This window comes from Podarcis liolepis (genome assembly GCF_965112155.1).
Source record: "Podarcis liolepis genome assembly, chromosome: 1".
Lineage (NCBI taxonomy): Eukaryota > Metazoa > Chordata > Lepidosauria > Squamata > Lacertidae > Podarcis > Podarcis liolepis.
In genome coordinates, this window is record NC_139554.1 from 81,138,084 (window position 1) to 81,160,738 (window position 22,655).

The 22,655-nt window shown below is 41.4% G+C and overlaps 2 protein-coding genes across 2 annotated transcripts; both read right to left on the reverse strand.

Moving 5' to 3' along the window:
- Nucleotides 1-4,426: 4,426 nt before the first annotated feature.
- LOC310697508 (olfactory receptor 9G4-like) lies at nucleotides 4,427-5,585 on the reverse strand. The gene has a single exon (XM_083484218.1). The coding sequence runs from the start codon at nucleotides 5,504-5,506 to the stop codon at nucleotides 4,556-4,558; it is 951 nt and encodes a 316-aa protein (XP_083340344.1). The 5' UTR covers nucleotides 5,507-5,585; the 3' UTR covers nucleotides 4,427-4,555.
- A 9,258-nt stretch (nucleotides 5,586-14,843) lies between these two features.
- Nucleotides 14,844-16,126, reverse strand: LOC310685744 (olfactory receptor 9G4-like). The gene has a single exon (XM_083458579.1). It carries the CDS (start codon nucleotides 16,002-16,004, stop codon nucleotides 15,054-15,056), a length of 951 nt encoding a protein of 316 aa, XP_083314705.1. The 5' UTR covers nucleotides 16,005-16,126; the 3' UTR covers nucleotides 14,844-15,053.
- Between the last annotated feature and the right edge of the window lie 6,529 nt (nucleotides 16,127-22,655).

Sequence of the window (22,655 nt, forward strand, 5' to 3'; positions counted from 1 at the left end):
CCATCATTTTCACCACCTATTCATCTCTGGTCGGGACTTTATCTTCTTTCCATTTCAGGGCCAGTAGTATCCGTGCTGCTATTGTTGCATATAGAAATAATCGTCTCTGTTCCTTTGGTATCTCCGCACCTAAAATTCCTAGTAAAAAATCCTCTGGTTTTCCCACAAATGTTGTTTTAAACATTTCCCCCCAACTCATTATATATCATTTCCCAGAATGCTTTTGTCATATTGCATGTCCACCACATGTGGTAGAATGTGCCTTCCTTCTCCTTACATTTCCAACATACATTTAAAGCAGTTCTATACATCTTAGCTAATTTTGTAGGTGTTAAATACCACCGATATATCATTTTCATATAGTTCTCCTTCAACGCACAGCATGCTGTAAATTTTAAGTCATCCCTCCATAACTTTTCCCGAGATGAAAATTGGATATTGTGCCCAATATCTTGTGCCCATTGTATCATTACTGATTTAACTTCATCATCCTTAGTATGCCACCCTAGTAACAATTTACATATTTTAGAAAGTAACTTCATATTATTTTCCAATAATTTTTTTTCAAATCTTGAAATTTCCTAACTAAATCCATTTTTCTTATCCATTTTAAACACATCATTTAATTGGTGATATTGCAACCAGTCTGTTACTAAATGTCTTATGTCCTCAAAGCTTTTCAATTTCATTTGTTGTTCTACTTCCATGAGCAACTCTTTATAGGTTGCCCATTCACTTTTTGCCTTAGTCTTTTTCAAGGATATCGCGTCCAATGGGGAAAGCCACCACGGTGTCTTCTGCTCTAACAGGTTTTTATATTTCCCCCATACACCATAAATTGATAGTCTTTCCAAGTGATTAAAAATCCCTTTATGCACTTTCGTCTTCTCATACCATAAATATACATGCCAAGTAAGTTATATTCTTAATGTTGTACACCGCCCTGGGATCTTTGGATGAAGGGATATTAACAACAACAACAATAACAACAAAATTTTATTTTATTCAGATTTTGAGGTGGATGATGCACACCCTACAACATGTTTGAGCCTTTTAAATATAGGAATTGCTGTGTACATGGACCCTGATGAAGGATAGACACCTGGTGACTTGGAGGTCAACGACCTTGACAGATTAGAGAACTGGGCAAAAACAAACAAGATGAATTTTAACAGGGAGAAATGTAAAGTATTGCACTTAGGCAAAAAAAATATGAGAGGCACAAATACAAGATGGGTGACACCTGGCTTGAGAGCAGTACATGTGAAAAGGATCTAGGAGTCTTGGTTGACCACAAACTTGACATGAGCCAACAGTGTGACGTGGCAGCTAAAAAAGCCAATGCAATTCTGGGCTGCATCAATAGGAGTATAGCATCTAGATCAAGGGAAGTAATAGTGCCACTGTATTCTGCTCTGGTCAGACCTCACCTGGAGTACTGTGTCCAGTTCTGGGCACCACAATTCAAGAAGGACACTGACAAACTGGAACATGTCCAGAGGAGGGCAACCAAAATGGTCAAAGGCCTGGAAACGATGCCTTATGAGGAACGGCTAAGGGAGCTGGGCATGTTTAGCCTGGAGAAGAGGAGGTTAAGGGGTGATATGATAGCCATGTTCAAATATATAAAAGGATGTCACATAGAGGAGGGAGAAAGGTTGTTTTCTGCTGCTCCAGAGAAGCGGACACGGAGCAATGGATCCAAACTACAAGAAAGAAGATTCCACCTAAACATTAGGAAGAACTTCCTGACAGTAAGAGCTGTTTGACAGTGGAATTTGCTGCCAAGGAGTGTGGTGGAGTCTCCTACTTTGGAGGTCTTTAAGCAGAGGCTTGACAACCATATGTCAGGAGTGCTCTGATGGTGTTTCCTGCTTGGCAGGGGGTTGGACTCAATGGCCCTTGTGGTCTATTCCAACTCTATGATTCTATGATTCTAGGTTCATTTACCAAGGGCTTTCTATGTCTGCCCCCGCCAGCATGGACCTCTCCCCATTCCATAGATCTCTCTCTTATTAAGCACCTCAGCTTTTTTCTCTCTCTCATCAGCTGCTAACCCAGACAACTGGTTCCCTAACACACACACCCGATCTTCCTCCCCACCGTGGGCAGAGGTTTCGACAGACACCGATGTGCTTTGGCTGCTGGCCCAATTCTATTTAGAAAACTTATATCCTTCCCTTCAGTGTACTATTATTCTATGCCCAAGCCAAGAGACAAGCAAATGTAGGTGGTCAGCTGAGGAGATGCAGTGCAATGTTTTTCTGCTTGTATTGACAGCAGGTTCCCTGTTGTTTCAAGAGCAAGAAGTTCCTAAACTGCCCCCCCCCCCGCACTCCCTCGGAAGTAATGAATGATCCCAATTTGTCTGCAACATGGAACAGCTCTTCATTCAAACAGGGACAAAAGGCTCTGCTTAACTAGCTGTGAACTGCAGATAATCTTTTGCAGTTATAGATTGGGATTAATTCACTGGTTCTGCTATAAGCCGCACAGCATTGGGTTAGGCTTGGAATTTCTGCTATGCTCATTTCCCATCTGTAATTACAATAAATGTTTTAACGAACAAGATGAGAATGGAGAACGTGTGTGGCATCTCTATACCAGTCAGTATGGACAATACTGAGCTAGATGGACCAGTGGCCTGTTTTGTAGAAGGCAGCTTCCTAGGTTTCATATATTTCTCCTCTCCAAGTAGGAGCCACGTTCTGCGGCAAGAGGATTTGGGTCCCCCAGATGATAATGGCAGTAGCTAAGGAGGGCCTAGCTATGTGGAAAGTATCACCATCTATTTTCAGCCACTAAGGTGGAATCTACACACATATAAAAAACGCTGTGAAAATGTATTTTTAGAAAACGTTTTGGAAAATATGTCAAATTTGCTATAGCTCACTGTCACCATCTAGTGTCACATTTGTATATTGCACTTTACAACACACTTAAAACATTTTATATGCAGCTGTATAGCTGAGTCCTAGGTGACAGATTGATAGCTCTTTTTCAATCCAGGTGGAGGCAGGAGCTTCCTGATCTGGTTCAAGAGAGACAAATAAAGTTCCTGTCTAGTTTCCTGACTGGTGTGCCCTCTACTCATTCCAAGACACCACTTGCTATTTTCTTTACAGTAGTAGAAAAAGCAGCACCAAATGCCAACTTTAGACAACATGTGTGGCTCTTTTCCATGACGAAAAGAAGCTACAGCAGACACTGTCTCCCTGGGCTTTGAAGAGAGAACTTCTGCACCACTCTCCTCATGGGTTCTTTGAAGGCTAAACCTGGGGTGACGCAGGAGACCTGTGGATATTAATGAATATTACAGGAGAGTCATGAATATTCTCCTGACATTTTATATGATTTAGGGTAGATGTTATAGGGTGGAAGAAGGACAGCTTGGAATCTTGGTCTTGAGTTGGACAGGAGTTTTGAAAGGTGATTTCAACACCGGGGAGAAACAGTTTGGAGGGAGGAGTTGGAGGTAGATTATGGAGAGACAAGGTGGCAGGGTTATAGTCTGATAGAGCAGGGTCAACATTGCTGTTAGTCTTTGTTCTATAGAATTAAAGTAACCACTGAGAAAGCACAACCTGAAACTGTTCTTAAACGAAGCATCACTTTAGCTAATGGGGCCTCCTGCTGCTGCCGCTCCGCCGGAGCACGATTTCTGTTCTCATCCTGAAGCAAAGTTCTTGACCTAAAGCACTATTTTTGGGTTAGCGGAGTCCGTAACCTGAAGCAAATGTAACCTGAAGCGTATGTAACCCGAGGCACCACTGTATAATTAAAGTAACCAATGAGAAAGTACATAACTGAAACCATACTGAATTATCATAAAAGCTTTTATTCATTTGGCTTCAACAAATGGACGTCTCATTCACACATTCGCTTGACTGCCTACGCTAGAGGTGGAAAACATTCAAATACTTGGTATCTGGGGTGGCAGCGGAAATTAAAAAAAGAGTCTGGAAATACCTATCAGAGACCCAGCTCAAGGCAGTACAATTTACGGGGCGGGAGAGAGAGAGAAGATGATGCCCAAGGGCCATATAGCTGAAGGATGGGTGGCATGACAAGCGAGTTGGAAAATGGCCCATGAGTGTCCACCTTTCCCAATGCCTAATAGGTCTCTACTGTCCCATGATGGCTTTGTCTCCCTCTTTCTCAGGTGCTACAAAACTGTGGATGTGGCTATGAGGAAATAGGGCAGGAGGAGACAAACCATCCATGGAGGGTGGGCAGGGAAGTATTGAGAAGTAGAGCACTAGATAGTGCCTAACATACAGCATCACCACAAAGTTATCAGTTTGGTCTCCTGCTGGTTTCTGCTGTCTCTTAAATTAATAAGGATACCAGAGAGTGGTTCTTCATTCTCTAATCCAAAGTCATGGCCTGTGGCCCACTAAGATGTTGCTGGAGTACAGCCCCCATCGTCCCTGAGCATTGGCTATGCTGGGTGGGGCGGATGAGAACTGGGGTCCAACAACATCTTGAGGGCCACAGATTCCACATCCCTGGTCTTCTGCGTACTTTGTGGGAAGCTGAGCAATGTCACTGACATTCATTTGGGTGCTATGAATCTTCCAAGGACTTTCTTGAAGGCTGCCTTCACATCTTTGTTGCGCAAGCTATAAATGAAGGGGTTGACCAGGGGGTTGACCACGGTGTAGAAAAGAGCATTTGCCTTGTCCACATTTGGAGTGTGTTGTGAGCTTGGTCGGGAATACATGAGGAGGATGGAGCCATAGTAGAGGGAGACAGAGAGTAGGTGGGCGGAGCAAGTGGAGAAGGCCTTGCGCCGTCCTGCAGCTGAGCGAATGCGTATGATGGCTGTCACAATGCCTGTGTAGCAGCCCAGGATGAGGACAGTGGTTGCCAGCACATTGCAACCTATGACTGCAGCCAATATGAGTTCATAGACCCGGGTATCATCACAGGCCATCTTCACGAGTGGTGGCGCATCACAAAAGTAGTGGTTGATATAGTTGCTCCCACAAAAGCTTAGCCGGAAAGTGTTTCCTGTATGTACAATAGCATTAGCAAAGCCAGCTACATAAGAGCCAATGACCAACTGGGTGCAGAGCTTCTTAGGCATAGCAGTGGTATAGAGAAGTGGTTTGCAGATGGCCACATAGCGGTCATAGGCCATGGCAGCTAGCAGGAAACATTCACTGTAGGCCAAGCCAGCTGAGAAGAAGAACTGAGCTGCACAGCCTGCCAGGTTCATGCCGTTGTTCTCAGACACACAGTCGTACAGGATCCGGGGAGTGTAGACGGAGGAGTACCAGATATCCAGGAAGGAAAGGCTGCCCACAAAGAAATACATGGGTGTGTGCAAGCGGGAATCTAGGTAGATCAGTGTGATGAGACCCAGGTTTCCAGTCAATGTGAGAGTGTACGAGACCAGGAATAGAACAAAGAAGAGGATCCTCAGGAGTGGATCTGTTGTGAAACCCATCAAGATGAAGTTGGTAAGATGCGTGCGGTTGCCTTCAGTTTCCATCATCACCATGGATCTCACCAGTTGATGTAGGGAAGAGGAAGAGGAATGCTGTCATTCCCCTCAGTGGTATTATATAGAGCACAACTGTGATTTGAAGGGATGGATTTATTAAAACGACATACAAAATGTAATATGTTATTTCCCCCTTTGTTTTACAATAGCAATAGCAAAAGAAGATATTTCCTTTTTCCACCTGGCAATGTGAAACTCCTCGCAAATTAACCACTACTAAAGTTAACCAGTGAAAGATGGTTTCTCTCTGCCTCAAATATTGTGGGACTAGAAGTTTTGGTGGTGGGATACAGAGAATAGCTGGGGAAATTGAGGTGAATTGAGAGGACATTGTGCTGAGACAATGAATCTGAGGTGTAATTTTGAGCCTTTGCAGGCTGACTTTGGTCGCCAAAACCAAAGTTGCATGACTGACAACTTGATAACAGCTGTAGCAAGATATGTGCAATGCAGGTGACAGGCTGGTTGCACATTAGTGTGCTACATTTGGTGGATCACTTGTCCATTGCTGGACATTTGATGTAGTTGACTATGCTATGCCATGGTTATTGACAACCATGCTGGTAAAAGCAAGATGCCTTCTCATATGTGGAAGGTAGCACAAACATCTTCTGTTCTGTTCTGTTCCAGGTACACACATAGGGAAGGCACTCACCAATGTGTTATGGAGGAAAGTAACACGTGAAGCAATTGCTCACCTTCTACTGAGATTATACGCTAAGGGGAGACATACAATTTGGAACGCAGACTCCTTGCACTCACCTGATCAATTCTTAAGGCACATTTTGTAGATATGAATCATGAAGATGAATGATGCAGTTGATGTCACAGGGAATCCTGCAAGTGACAAAAAGGGGAAAAGGTATTTGCAGCAATTTGGCCTTGTCTATAGTTATATCAGTATCCCACAGTCTATGATTGAGTTTGGAAGACCCTGGTGGCCTCCCATCAGTCTAGGGTTGGCATACATCCTAATTTTTCAGGACATGTCCTGGAATTCGCCTCCGAAAATGGCCTCCTGGATTATTTTTCAGAAATAGGACAAATGTCTTGGAAAACAGGCAGTGGGGGTTTAAATCGTGCCAAAATTTCCTTAAAAAGTTCCGAAACTCAGTCAGAAAGTCCCAGCTAGTACTCGTCAGTGATGATGGGAATTGTGGTCCAGCAACATCTGGAAGGCCGCAGGTTGTCCACCTCTGGTGTATTACATCCCTCATCTTTTTACCTTTTAAAATATATACTGCAGGAAACACCAGAGTATTGGCCAAAGTCAGATTAGTAGAATGGAATTCACCTCCAACTCTGATTAAGTAGTATATTGCAGCCTTTCAAACCCTTCTTAATACTGGCTATCTCTAAATAACTGAATGTGGAATATTCCCACCCACCCTCCAGTTGAAAGGTTATATTAGAAAATGTAAAACTCTTCAAAAGTGTTTTTCCTGGGAGCTAAATCGAAAAAGTTTACTGTGGTGTAACTGTCCAGAGTATGGTTTATAAAAGAAATGCCACAAGAGGAATTACTGCAACTCAGCACCAGAGAGCATACTCAGGCAAGGAATTGACAAAACTATGTGTAAACAAATAATTCTACATGCCTTATCAAGAAACAGTTTAACCGGCAGCATATGGCAGCACAATACCGTTAAAGCATATCTGAAACACATTCTCTGCCTGAAAGAATTCTAGGCACTACACTCTGTTAAGGGTTACTGGCAAGTGTAACTCTGTGAGTGGTAAAATAAAATGCACATAATTCTTTAAGGAAAAGAATGTCCTTTGGATATGCTTTATCCAACCTGAGTGTGTTCACAGCCGTCAGGGACTGCTTGGTCACAGAGGAATGATAGGAGGCACCAGCTGGGGACTCTCTAAGGGAAGACAGCTCAGAGCCCAGGGATCGGTGGTAGGATGACAGTGAGTGGTCAGAGGGAGAAGACTAGGAAGAGGAGGTGTCAGAAGCTCAAGAGGTAACAGGGTTTAAGTGAGAAGGGAGAGTTTGTGGAACAGAGAAATACAGAGTCAAAAGCTGAAGCAGACGCAGAAGAGGAGGGAGGCCAAGAGGTCCTCATGATGATTTGCTCTGAGGGCAGTTATCCACAGTCCTGTTTTCAACGCAGTTTGCATCTGCATGGGATGGCCACACTACTCTATTCCGAACTTAAAAATGGAAAGTGTAATGCTGGTGGTCAACAAAAGAGGTTTAAAGACCGTCTCAAGGCAAATCATAAAAAATGTAGTATAAACACCAACAATTGGGAAACATTTGCCTGCAAGTGCTCCAGTTGGAGAACAGCCTATACCAAAGATGTCATGGGCTTTGAAGACACTCAAACTCAGGACGCAAGGGAGAAATGTGCTAAGAGGAAGGCACCCTTGGCAAATCTACACCCAGAAACCAATGTCCCCACTGTGGAAGGAGGTGTGGATCCAGAATCGGCCTCCACAGTCACTCACGGACTAACTGTTAAAGCTGTGTTTATGGAAGACAATCTTACTCGGCTATGAGTGATTGCCAAAGAAGAAGACTTCACTTCCTGTCAGTACATATCCCATAATAATTTCCGGCTGAAATTCTTTTTATACCACATATGTTCTGTTTTATTTCTTCCCAACCTTTGTTGTGCTAAAGCTTCTCTGGACAGCAGTAGTGCTGGGGAAGCATTGCAAAACAGCTGATAAAACAGAATAAACCCATTTGCAGTTCTGAGCCATTTAAGGGTTTAGAGTTGTTTTTTAGAAAAGCATTTTGATTTAGTTCCAGAAACAAATTAGCAACCACTGCAGGATTGGTTTTTTATGCTCATACCCCCCTTGCCCAGGTGAGGAACCTGACTGCTGAATTCTGATCTGGCTGAAGTTTTCAATCCTTCTTCAGAGGCAGCCTTACGTATAATGCATTGCAGCAATCTAACCTAGGGGATACCAGAGCATAGATGGCAGAATTCAGGCTATCCCTGCCCAGAATTAGTAATTCACCTGGCTATATAAAGCCATTAAATAGCTCATGTACAAAAAGAAACATGTCATTTGAACCCATGAAATCACTTAGTGATTTTACAGCTGCTTCAAGAGCTAACTGCATTGGATTAAGTTGGAAATTAGGTTGTTTGAATGACAAACCTTGCTTTCTTTTTGCAGGGACAAAAATGTGACTCAAAATATTTTGGTCTTCCATGGGGCAGACTGAAATCCTTTTTTGGTTTTCAGTTATTTCTGCAAACTTATATGCTTTATTATAACCTATAGCCAGAACTCATGAAGGATTATGGTTATGATGAAAGTCATATATTTCCAGTTCTTGCAAAAAAAATACTCTTGAGAAGAGAAACTGTTTTACTGCTGGTCAGTTGGGCTTCTGATAAGAGAACAGGAAATGAGTTTGCAGGCAGTGGGGATGGGGGGACGGACCTCTCAGTTTCTCATCTTTCTAATTTTAAGCTCAGTCCTCCACATTTCGATGTTGGTTTGTGATTTTAAAAAACCCCATCATTAACATTCACTAGCATCTTAGGGCAAGTTTTACCTACTATATATTTGTATGTAATTTTGCCTCCTGTACATTTTTTGGGGGGCGGTGAGAAATAATCCTCCCTAGCAGACTGCATTCTTATGTTACTTTCACCAGTATATGCATTCTTATGCACACTTTGGCATATGCTTTTGTGTACACATTTCCTGAATTCACATGGGAATGTGGTGCAAGAAAAGTGGTCTGCTGCCCAGCTAGGAAGTTTAAGCTGAGCAAAGAGTAGCATGGAAACCGACTGTGGGGACATCACTATGGTCTACACCAGGAAGAAGCAGACTTACCTGTATGAAGCTCAGTGGGTTTTCCTGTTGCCTGAAAAAGGTGGCTTATATTGAAATCGTCCCTGTGCTCCAGCCAAGCTGAAGTGACCACAATTCTTCCCCAACAGTCTCCCCAAGTCAGGATAACTCAATAAGCTCCCTATAGAAACAATTAGAATGTTTGCTTCTTCTTGATGATTTGATATGGGAATAAGGACGCAAAACTATTCTCTCTCTCTCCTGCTCACTAGAGAATTTACACCAAAAGGGAAGAAAACACCACAAATATAACAAACAACTTGGTTTGAGAGTTCTCCATGTTGGGTTGCCATATTACAGACGGCCGAATCCTGGCTTTGTCTGGGAAATTCTGGACATTTCTGTCTGGGTGGATTTTTTAAATGTGGCAAAATGTCTGGGGGTTTTTCTTTACAGTAACCCAAGAAAAGTTTTCTAGTGCATTAGACTCAAATCTAAGGCACCTGGCTAAGCTAGTCTGCAGCAGAGAATTGCAACAGAGAACCTGTTCCTCAGTTCCACACAGTGGATGGAGGCTCACAACATTATACAGGAGGCAGCAATGAAAACCATCCCAATGAAAAGGAAATGCAATAAAGCAAAGTGGCTATCCAACGAGGCCTTACAAAAAGCGGGGGAAAGAAGGCTAGCAAAATGAGAGGGAGATAGTGAAAGATACAGGAAATTGAATGCAGATTTCCAAAAAATAGCAAGGAGAGACAAGAAAGCCTTCTTAAATGAGCAATGCAAAGAAATACAGGAAAACAACAGAATGCGGAGAACCAGAGATCTGTTCAAGAAAATTGGAGACATGAAAGGAACATTTCGTACAAAGATTACCATAATAAAGGACAAAAGTGGTAAGGACCTAAAAGAAGCAGAAGACATCAAGAAGAGGTGGCAAGAATACACAGAGGAATTATACCAGAAAGATATGGATGGCTCGTACACCCCAGGTAGTGTGATTGCTGACCTTGAGCCAGACATCCTGGAGAGTGAAGTCAAATGGGCCTTAGAAAGCACTGCTAATAACAAGGCCAGTGGAAGTGATGATATTCCAGCTGAACTATTTAAATTTTTAAAAGATGATGTTGTTAAGGTGCTATACTCAATATGCCAGCAAGTTTGGAAAACTCAGCAGTGGCCAGAGGATTGGAGAAGATCAGTCTACATCCCAATCCCAAAGAAGGGCAGTGCCAAAGAATGCTCCAACTACCGCACAATTGCACTCATTTCACATGCTAGCAGGGTTATGCTCAAAATTCTTTTTTTAAAAAAAGATTTTTATTGTGGTACGACAAGGTAAAAATTCATAAGGTTTTCAAGAACCATATTGTCAGGAAAGCAATATTTAATGTCTGGATAAAATACAAAGACTTATTAGAAAACAAGACCCCAAGGTGGTTGTCACCTATGGAAGCTAAGGCTCAGAAAAGACTCAATATGGAGGCCAAATGGCCGAAATATTGGGAAATATTAGAAAAAGTTGGAGATACTTGGAGACTGCAGAGTTTTGAGAAACTAAAGGATAAAGTGCGAGATTGGCTACATTATGCTCAGATTAGGGAGGTCTTTAATCTGGATAGAAAAACAGGTTTCTAGGTGGAAAAATCGAAACTAGAAACAGAATTGTTGGAACCTAAGACTAAGGTACTTTCAAAAATGTACAACTTGCTGTTAAAATGGAAGACTCAAGACGAAACAGTGAAATCAGCCATGATAAAATGGGCACAGGATATTGGGTACAATATTATGTTTGATGACTGGGAAAGGTTATGGACCACCGGTGTGAGGTTCACGGCATGTAATGCCTTGAAAGAAAATATTATGAAAATGATATATAGGTGGTACATGACCCCAGTCAAGCTTGCAAAAATATACCATAAGCCTGACAATAAATGTTGGAAATGTAAGGAGACTGAAGGAACATTCTTTCACCTTTGGTGGACCTGCCCGAGGGTTAAGGCCTTCTGGGAAATGATCTATAATGAGTTTAAAAAGGTATTTAGGTATACCTTCCCTAAGAAACCAGAGGTCTTCCTTTTGGGCATTGTCGGCCAGAGGGTGTTAAAGAAGGACCGAACCTTTTTTATGTATGCAACAACAGCAGCAAGAATACTTATTGCAAAACATTGGAAGACCCAAGATTTGCCCACGCTGGAATCATGGCAGACGCAACTGATAGACTATATGGAATTGGCAGAAATGACTGGCAGAATTCGAGACCTGGGAGAAGAGACAGTGGAAGAGGACTGGAAAAAGTTTAAGGACTATCTACAAAAACATTATAAGCTGTATGAATGTTAAGAAAATGCACGATAGAAAACAACAAGGCATCAGCAATTTAGTTGAAAGATATATGAGAATAAGTGATATTTCAGAAAAAGATGAAATTTGAAGCAATATTATGTTTAAATTAAGTAGTTAAGTATGTGATAAAAATATTTAAAGTTTGAGACATAATATTTGAGAATTACAAAATAAGAACTGAAATAAGGCAATAAATTGCTGCTTATAACTTTCTATTGAGAACGCAGGAAAGGGAGATGTGAGGAAGTCCAAAGGTTATGGAAATATGATTCATGGACAGCTGTTTTCGTTGTACCTGTTTTATTCTATGCTTACTTTTTTGTTTGTTATATTTTGGTGATGGTATTTTATATGTTTGGTGATTTTTTGTTTAAAATTTGCAATAAATATTTTATAAAAAAATATAAAAGATTTTTATTGAAGTTTCACAAATTATATAATAACAAACAAGACAATAATACAAACAAACAAAGAAACAAAAACAAGTATAGTTTCAATCCCTTATTTTCTTGTAACTTACTTCCGCGACTTCCTCATACCTCCCCTTTCAGTATTCCAATTTCCAATTATTAATTCAGCAAATCCTCTCCCTTGTTATCCATTTAAATTTTTAGACTTTCTTTTCTTTTTACTTAATCATTACAGCTAGAAACCACATAATTTCTAAACCCACGTCATTCTAACATTCAATAATTTTACAATGTTTCCTAAGATAGTCCTTAAATTTCTTCCAGTCTTCTTCCGCTGTCTCTCTTCCCTGGTCTTGGATTCTGCCGGTCATCTCTGCCAGTCCCATATAGTCTATCACCTTCATCTGCCATTCTTCCAAGGTGGGGTTATGCTTAAAATTCTAAAAGGTAGGCTCAAGCAGTATGTGGACCGAGAACTCCCAGAAGTGCAAGCTGGATTTAGAAGAGGCAGAGGAACCAGAGACCAAACTGCAAACATGCGCTGGATTATGGAGAAAGCTAGAGAGTTCCAAAAAGACATCTACTTCTGCTTCATTGACTATGCTAAAGGCTTTGACTGTGTCAACCACAGCAAACTATGGCAAGTTCTTAAAGAAATGGGAGTGCCTGATCACCTCATCTGTCTCCTGAGAAATCTCTATGTGGGACAAGAAGCTACAGTTAGAACTGGATATGGAACAACTGATTGGTTCAAAACTGGGAAAGGAGTACGACAAGGCTGTATATTGTCTCCCTGCTTATTTAACTTATATGCAGAATTCATCATGTGAAAGGTTGGGCTGGATGAATCCCTAGCCGGAAATAGAAGAGGAAGAAATGGAGGTAGTGAGAGATTTTACTTTCTTGGGCTCCATGATCACTGCAGATGGTGACAGCAGCTGCGAAATTAAAAGACGTCTGCTTCTTGGAAGAAAAGCAATGACAAACCTAGACAACATCTTAACAAGCAGAGACATCACCTTGCCAACAAAGGTCCGTATAGTTAAAGCTATGGTTTTCCCAGTAGTGATGTATGGAAGTGAGAGCTGGACCATCAAGAAGGCTGATCGCCGAAGAATTGATGCTTTTGAATTATGGTGCTGGAGGAGACTCTTGAGAGTCCCATGGACTGCAAGAAGATCAAACCTCTCCATTCTTAAGGAAATCAGCCCTGAGTGCTCACTGGAAGGACAGATCCTGAAGCTGAGGCTCCAATACTTTGGCCACCTCATGAGAAGAGAAGACTCCCTGGAAAAGACCCTGATGTTGGGAAAGATGGAGGGCACAAGGAGAAGGGGACAACAGAGGATGAGATGGTTGGATAGTGTTCTCGAACCTACCAGCATGAGTTTGACTAAACTGAGGGAGGCAGTGGAAGACAGGAGTGCCTGGCGTGCTCTGGTCCATGGGGTCATGAAGTCGGACATGACTAAACGACTAAACAACAACAAGCATCTTAAACTAGCTACATACTGTATAAATCCCTTCTCTTGTGACTGAACTAAAAGGATGCTGTCCCAGCTGCAAGATCCTGGAGAAGGCGTCTGGGAGGGCAAGGGTTAACAACACCCTGCCCATAAGGAGAGCCCATATGTACGTGCTAAACAGTTTAATACATTGTTCTTTGCACACTTATGTTCACAAAGATGTGAACATGAGCCAAAATACTTTCACTCGGCAAACGAGGGAGCAATATGTATTATTATTATTATTATTATTATTATTATTATTATTATTATTATTATTTTGTTGAAAGTTAAGAACATTGTAGGGGTCTTTAAAATGAGAGTTGTCATAGCGACCTGTAGTTAAAAGTAGAAGTCAGCAACCATGTCCTCTTTTTTGCTCTTCAAAATATGGCAACCCTATGAAATATATATTGTTCTTAATTCACCATCCACTAAATATGCCACAGGATCCGATGTAAGGCCTTCTGTATCAGGCACCTTAACTTTGGGCATATCTGCTCTCCTGGCTTAAAGTGACATAATGATTATTCCCTCTTCCCAGGAGACCATGGGAACTGTAGCTCTAGCGCATCAGCATCCCTAACAGAAAATTCCCAGCACCTCACCAAATCACACTTGCCAGTTTTATAAAAGTAAAGATGGGTGAGCTTTCCAAATCTGTGCTAGAATAAAATTGAAGTGTGATGGGGGTTAGGAAGCCTTGTGGGAAATTATCTGAACCAATTCTTTTATTTTTAATTTTTTTTACAATTAATTTTTCAAAAGTATACCTTAAATGCAAATACCATGTGAATAGTAGTGTAGTGTCAAGCTTGGGAAATTCTTTCCTTCCCCAGTAGCATTAAGGATCAAGGAAGAAACAAGAAAGTTTGTATGTATGGTTTTATTCAGTCATTGAGTTGCAAGACAAAGAACCCAGTTCTTAACTCCTTAGTGATGTTGCCCACTCTGAGCTCCTCCCCTTCCTTGCCCAGCAACAGTACTTGGCCCTTTGCTCTTGAATTCTAATTGAAAGTCGAGTCCATGGGGATGGCGGCGGTTCTATGCTCTCCAAGGACGTCTCTATTGGCTGTTCTCCCCCTCCTTCTCTTAACACCTCATAATTTGGCAACTCTGAGTTCTGCCGTAATTCATTCCTGTTCCTCTTCTCTTGAAACTACTAGGGGTGGGGGCAAGCTGAAGAGAAGGAGGGGGTGATCCTCAGCCCTCCTCTTCAGCCCCTGACATGTAGGTGGGATGCTTAACCATTTATCCACTGGCCATCTTTTCTAGTGCTTCCCCTTGTCCACTACGTTCTTACCTACTGGAGACTAGTCTCTAATCCAGAGGCAGAGAACCTGTGACTTGCCAAGATTTTGCTGGACTACAACCTCCTTCATCCCTGAGCATTGTCCATGCTGGTGGGACTGATGAGCGTTGGAGGCCATCAACATCTGCAGGGCCACCAATTCACCACCCTTGATAAAAATCTGTATTATGTGGGGAGCTGAGCAACGTCACTGACATTCATTTGGGTGCTATGAATCTTCCAAGGAGTTTCTTGAAGGCTGCCTTCACATCTTTGTTGCGCAAGCTGTAAATGAAGGGGTTGATCAGGGGGTTGAGCACAGTGTAGAAAAGAGCATTTGCCTTGTCCGCATTTGGAGTGTGTTGTGAGCTTGGTCGGGAATACATGAGGAGGATGGAGCCATAGTAGAGGGAGACAGAGAGTAGGTGGGCGGAGCAAGTGGAGAAGGCCTTGCGCCGTCCTGCAGCTGAGCGAATGCGTATGATGGCTGTCACAATGCCTGTGTAGCAGCCCAGGATGAGGACAGTGGTTGCCAGCACATTGCAACCAATGACTGCAGCCACAATGAGTTCATAGACCCGGGTATCATCACAGGCCATCTTCACAAGTGGTGGCGCATCACAAAAGTAGTGGTTGATAATGTTGCTCCCACAAAAGCTTAGCCGAAAAGTGTTTCCTGTATGTACAATAGCATTAGCAAAGCCAGCTACGTAAGAGCCAATGACCAACTGGGTGCAGAGCTTCTTAGGCATAGCAGTGGTATAGAGAAGTGGTTTGCAGATGGCCACATAGCGGTCATAGGCCATGGCAGCTAGCAGGAAACATTCACTTTGGGCCAAGCCAGCTGAGAAGAAGAACTGAGCTGCACAGCCTGCCAGGCTCATGCCGTTGTTCTCAGACACACAGTCGTACAGGATCCGGGGAGTGTAGACGGAGGAGTACCAGATATCCAGGAAGGAAAGGCTGCCCACAAAGAAATACATGGGTGTGTGCAAGCGGGAATCTAGGTAGATCAGTGTGATGAGACCCAGGTTTCCAGTCAATGTGAGAGTGTACGAGACCAGGAACAGAACAAAGAAGAGGATCCTCAGGAGTGGATCTGTCGTGAAACCCATCAAGATGAAGTTGGTGAGATGCGTGCGGTTGCCTTCAGTTTCCATCATCACCATGGATCTCACCAGTTGATGCAGGGAAGAGGAAGAGTAATGCTGTCATTCCCCTCAGTGGTATTATATAGAGCAGACCTGTGATTTGGAGGGATGGATTTATTAAAACGACATACAAAATGTAATATGTTATTTCCCCCTTTGTTTTACAATAGCAAAAGAAGATATTTCCTTTTTCCATCTGGCAATGTGAAACTCCTCACAAATTAACCACTACTAAAGTTAACCAGTGAAAGATGGATATGCTCTTTCTGCCTCAAATATTGTGGGACTAGAAGTTTTGGTGGATGGGATACAGAGAATAGGTGGGGAAATTGAGGTGAATTGAGAGGACATTGTGCTGAGAAAATGAATCTGAGGAGTAATTTTGAGTCTTTCCAGGCTGACATTGGGAGAAACATGCTAGGAGGAAGGCACCCTTGGCAAATCTACACCATGATCAACTCCCGCCCAGAAACCAACGTTCCCACTGTGGAAGGACGTGTGGATCCAAAATTGGCTTCCACAGTCACCTACGGACTCACTGTTAAAACTGTGTTTATGGAAGACAATCTTACTCGGCTATGAGTGATTGCCAAAAAGAAGACTTCACTTTCTGTCAGTGCATATCCCATAATAATTTCCTGCTGAAATTCTTTTTATACCACATATGTTCTGTTTTATTATTTCCCCTCCTTTGTTGTGCTAAAGCTTCTCTGGACAGCAGTAGTGCTGGGGAAGCATTGCAAAATAGCTGAAAAACAGAATAAATTCGTTTGCAGTTCTGAGCCATTTAGGGGTTTAGAGGGGTTTTTTAGAAAAGCATTTTGATTTAGTTCCAGAAACAAATTAGCAACCACTGCAGGATTGGTTTGATATGCTCATACCCCCTTGCCCATGTGAGTTACCTGACTGCTGAATTCTCTACCGGCTGAAGTTTTCAATCCTTCTTCAGAGGCAGCCTTACGTATAATGCATTGCAGCAATCTAACCTAGGGGATACCGGATAGATGACAGAATTTAGGCTATCCCTGACCAGAATTAGTAATTCACCTGGCTATATAAAGTCATTACTTTATATTCTTGTACTCTCTTGTACAAAAAGAAACATGTCATTTGAACCCATGAAATCACTTAGTGATTTTACAGCTGCTTCAAGAGCTAACTGCATTGGATTAAGCTGGAAATTAGGAGGTTTGAATGACAAACCGTGCTTTGTTTTTGCAGGGACAAAAATGTGAATCAAAATATTTTGGTCTTCCATGGGGCAGACTGGATTCCTTTTTTGGTTTTCAGTTATTTCTGTAAACTTATATGCTTTATTATAAGCTATAGCCAGAACTCATGAAGGATTATGGTTCTGATGAAAGTCATATATTTCCAGTTCTTGGAAAAAATTACTCTTGAGAAGAGACAATGTCTTGTTGCTGATCGGTTGGGCTTCTGATAAGAAGAGAACAGGAAATTAGTGTTCAGGCACTGGGGATGGGGGTGGGGTGGACCTCTCAGTTTCTCAACTTTCTAATTTTAAGCTCAGACCTCCACATTCTTATGTTACTTTCACCAGTATATGCATTCTTATGCACACTTTGGCATATGCTTTTGTGTACACATTTCCTGAATGCACATGGGAATGTGGTGCAAGAAAAGTGGTCTGCTGCCCAGATGGGAAGTTTAAGCTGAGCAAAGAGTAGCATGGAAACCGACTGTGGGGACATCACTATGGTCTACACCAGGAAGAAGCAGACTTACCTGTATGAAGCTCAGTGGGTTTTCCTGTTGCCTGCAAAAGGTGGCTTATATTGAAATGTTCCCCTTGCTCCAGCCAAGCTAAAGTGACCACAGTTCTTCCCCAACAGTCTCCCCAAGTCAGCATAACTCAATAAGCTCCCTATAGAAACAATTAGAATGTTTGCTTCTTCTTGATGATTTGATATGGGAATAAGGACGCAAAACTATTGTCTCTCTCTCCTGCTCACTAGAGAATTTACACCAAAAGGGAAGAATACACCATAAACATAAAAACCACTTGGTTTGTGAGTTCTCCATGTCTGGTTGCCATATTTCAAAAAGTGAAAATCCGGGCACTTTTACAGATGGCCGAATCCCGGCTATGTCTGGGAAATTCTGGACAGTTCTGTCCCGGTGGAATTTTTAAAGTGGCAAAATGTCTGAGGTTTTTTCTTTACAGTAACCCAAGGAAAGTTTTCTAGTGCATTAGACTCAGATCTAAGGCACATGGCTAAGCTAGTCTGCAGCAGAGAATTGCAACAGAGCAGCATCTTAAACTAGCTACGTACTGTATAAATCCCTTCTCTTGTGACTGAACTAAAAGGATGCTGTCCCAGCTGCAAGATGCTGGAGAAGGCGTTAGGGAGGGCAACGGTTAACAACACCCTGCCCATAAGGAGAGCCCATATGTACGTGCTAAACAGTTTAATATATTGTTCTGTGCACACTTACGTTTACAAAGATGTGAACATGAGCTAAAATACTTTCATTTGGCAAACGAGGCAGCAATATGTATTATAATTATTTTTATATTGTTGTTGAAAGTTAAGAACATTGTAGGGAAATTTAAAATGAGAGCCGTCATAGCGATCTGTAGTTAAAAGTAGAAGTCAGCAAACATGTCCTCTTTTTCGCTCTCCAAAATATGGCAACCCTATGAAATATATATTGTTCTTAATTCACCATCCACTAAATATGCCACAGGATCCGATATAAGGACTTCTGTATCATGCACCTTAACTTTGGGCAAATCTGCTGCACCTGGTTAAAGTGATGTAATGATTATTCCCTCTTCCCAGGAGACCATGGGAATTGTAGCTCTAGAGCATCAGCATCCCTAAAAGAAAATTCCCAGCACCTCACCAAATCACACTTGCCAATTTTATAAAAGTAAAGATGGGAGAGCTTGCCAAATCTGTGCTAGAATAAATTTGGAGTGTGATGGGGGTTAGGAAGCCTTGTGTTGTTCTATCCCGGACGAGCCCCCATCTATGAAGGACCAACCACATCTGCTATTGGGTCCCTGAAGCACAGATTCACACAAAGCGGCAAAACGTCCTTGCAGGTTATTAACAGGATTTTATTTGATTTTTTTTTTTATAAAATTTTTATTGGTTTTACAAAATTTTTAAGAAAAACAGACAAACACTAAAAATGACAAACATACACGTATAGTTTCAAACATACTTTCATAAACCTCTTTTCTTGGACTTCCCCATACCCCCCCTCTCTGCATCCCAATGTCCATAGTTCAACTAGCAACTCCCAATTGTTACTTTCCAATCTCTGTCATCTTAGTCCTCTTTTATAGTCTAACCTTATATCCCTATACCCCTTTGTTACTGAAAACCACGACATTTTAGCATTCATTAAGTTTATAGTAGTCCTTAAGATAGCTTTTAAATTTTCTCCATTCTTCTTCCACCGTCTCTTTTCGTTGGTCACGGATTCTGCCTGTCATCTCGGCGAGTGTCATATAGTCCATCACTTTCATCTGCCATTCTTCCAAAGTGGGTAAATCTTGTGTCTTCCAATACTTTGCGATGAGTATTCTTGCTGCTGTTGTGGCATACATGAAAAAAGCTCTATCTTTCTTTGTCACCAGTTGGCCGACAATGCCCAAGAGAAAGGCCTCTGGTTTTTTAGGAAAGGTACATTTAAGTGCCTTTTTCATTTCATTATAGATCATTTCCCAGAAGGCCTTAATCTTCGGGCATGTCCACCAAAGGTGATAAAAGGTACCTTCAGTCTCTTTACACTTCCAACATTTGTTATCGGGCAAATGATAGATTTTTGCTAGCTTGACTGGGGTCATGTACCACCTGTATACCATTTTCATAATGTTTTCCTTTAAGGCATTACATGCCGTGAATTTTATACCGGTGTTCCATAACCATTCCCAGTCAGCTGACATAATGTTATGTCCAACATCCTGAGCCCACTTAATCATAGCCGATTTAACTGTTTCATCCTGTGTGTTCCATTTCAACAACAAGCTGTACATTCTAGATAAATTCTTAGTATTGGGTTCTAACAGTTCGGTTTCTAATTTTGATTTTTCCACCTGGAAACCGACTTTCCTGTCCTGTTTAAAAAATTCCATTATTTGGCGATATTGGAACCAATTTTCTACTTTATGCTTCAATTTCTCCTGACTTTGTAGTTTGAACTTATCTCCATCCTGTTCTAAAATTTCCCAATACTTCGGCCATCCGACCTCCATATTGAGTTTCTTCACTGCTTTAGCCTCCACTGGTGACACCCATCTAGGGGTTTTGTTTTCCAATAGATCTTTATATCTTATCCAAACATTAAACAATGCTTTTCTGACAATGTGATTTTTAAAGGCACTGTTAACTTTATCATACCAAAGATATGCATGCCAACCAAAAGCGTTATTGAAACCTTCCAGATCCAAGATGTCCGTATTCTCGAGGAGCATCCATTCTTTGAGCCAGCAAAAAGCTGCTGCCTCATAGTACAGTTTTAGGTCCGGCAGGGCAAAACCCCCTCTTTCTTTAGCATCTGTCAATATTTTAAATTTAATTCGGGGCTTTTTGCCCTGCCAGACAAATTTCGAAATGTCTTTGTGCCACCTCTTAAAACATTCCATCTTATCAATAATCTGCAAGGTCTGAAACAGAAATAACATTCTAGGCAATACATTCATTTTAATTACTGCAATTCGGCCTAACATTGACAGTTTCAAATTTGACCATATTTCTAAATCTTTTTTGATTTCTGACCAACATTTTTCATAGTTGTCCTTATACAAATTCTGATTCTTAGATGTTAAGTAAACCCCTAGGTATTTAACCTTCTTGACCACAGTCAAACCTGTTTCCTCTTGAAATTTCTCCTTTTCCATATCTGTTAGGTTTTTCCCTAAAACTTTGGTTTTTTGCTTGTTCAACTTAAATCCAGCTACCTGGCCAAACTGTTGTATTATTTCTAATACCTTTTTCGTACTAGTGTTTGGCTCTTGCAAAGTCAATACTAGGTCATCTGCGAACGCTCTTAACTTATAATGTTTAGCTCCGACCTGCACACCTTTAACCTGCTGGTCATTTCTTATCATATTCAGCAACACCTCCAGAACTGAAATAAAAAGTAATGGGGAAATCGGGCACCCCTGTCGTGTTCCTTTCTCTATCTTAAGTTCCTCAGTCACAACATTGTTTACAATCAGTTTAGCTTTTTGTTCAGAATATATTGCAGCCATACCATTCTCAAAACCCCGGCCTACCCCCATCCCATGAAGATTCTTCTTCATAAAACTCCAAGAAATATTGTCAAAGGCTTTCTCCGCATCCACAAAGATCAATACTGCCTTAGTGTTTATGTTCACCTCTAGCTTTTCCAAAATGTCTATTACATTCCTTACATTATCTGCCAGGTGTCTTTTAGGGAGAAAGCCTGCTTGGTCCTTATGAATCTTCTCCATCAAAACTCTTTTAAATCTTTTTGCCAAAATGTCTGCAAAAATTTTGTAATCCACATTAAGGAGTGATATTGGGCGGTAGTTCTTGAGTTGGGTCTTTTCAGTCTCTGACTTTGGTATGAGTGAAATATATGCCTCTTTCCACGATTCAGGCGCCCTTTTTCCCTCAAGGATCTCATTACAAACTTCTCTTAGTGGTTGAGTCAACCATTCCTTCAGCAATTTGTAGTATCTGGAAGTCAGTCCATCTGGTCCCGGAGATTTGCCCAGTTGCATATTCTGAATGGCAGCCTCTATCTCTTGTTCTGAGATTCTCTGGTTCAAATCCATCTTACTTTGATGAGAGATGTTTTGTAATCCATATTTTCCAAGGAATTTGTCTATATCTTCTTCATTTTGTGGGCCTTGAGTGTAGAGTTTTTTGAAGTAACTTAAAAAGCAATTTCTAATTTCATTGGGCTTAGATATATTCTTTCCATCCACCTCAAGGCTTGTAACTGTATTTAGTTTCTGCCTTTTCTTCAGTTGCCATGCCAAAAGTTTACCACATTTATTTGCTGATTCAAAGGTCTTTTGCTTCATTTGCTTTATCTTCCATTCAATCTCTTGGTTCATCAATTCCATGTATTGTGTTTGATATAACTTGATCTCTCTTAGAATGTCTTGAGACTTTGGTTTTGTTCTTAATTTCCTCTCTCCTTCCTTTATCATTTCCAAAATCTTCTCTTTTTTCTCATTTTGTTTTTTCCTCTTTATTGAATTTTGTTGAATCAAAAATCCTCTCATAACCGCTTTACTTGCATCCCAGATCACTCTTTTCTCCACGTCGGTCCTCAAATTTATTTCAAAATAGTCTTTTAGAGTCTTTTGGGCCTTCGCGAGGATCTCCTTATCATGAAAGAGGGTGTCATTCATTCTCCATCTAAATTGACCAGTTATTGTGAGCTTCATCTCCATCTTCACGGCGTTATGGTCGGAGCAAGTTTTTGGGCAGATTTCCACTTTCTTAATCTTTGGAGCCATTCCACTAGTAACCCAGATTTGATCGATTCTGGTCCAGGTCATCATTGCTTGGGAGAAAAAGGTTCCCTCTCTTTCCAGAGGGTTCCTTGTTCTCCAAATGTCTATCAAGTCCATGTTTTCAGTCATTTCAAAAAAAGTCTTAGGGAGTCTCCCTTCTTTGGTGACTGTTAGTCTTTGTGCCTTGTCCATATTGGTGGAGA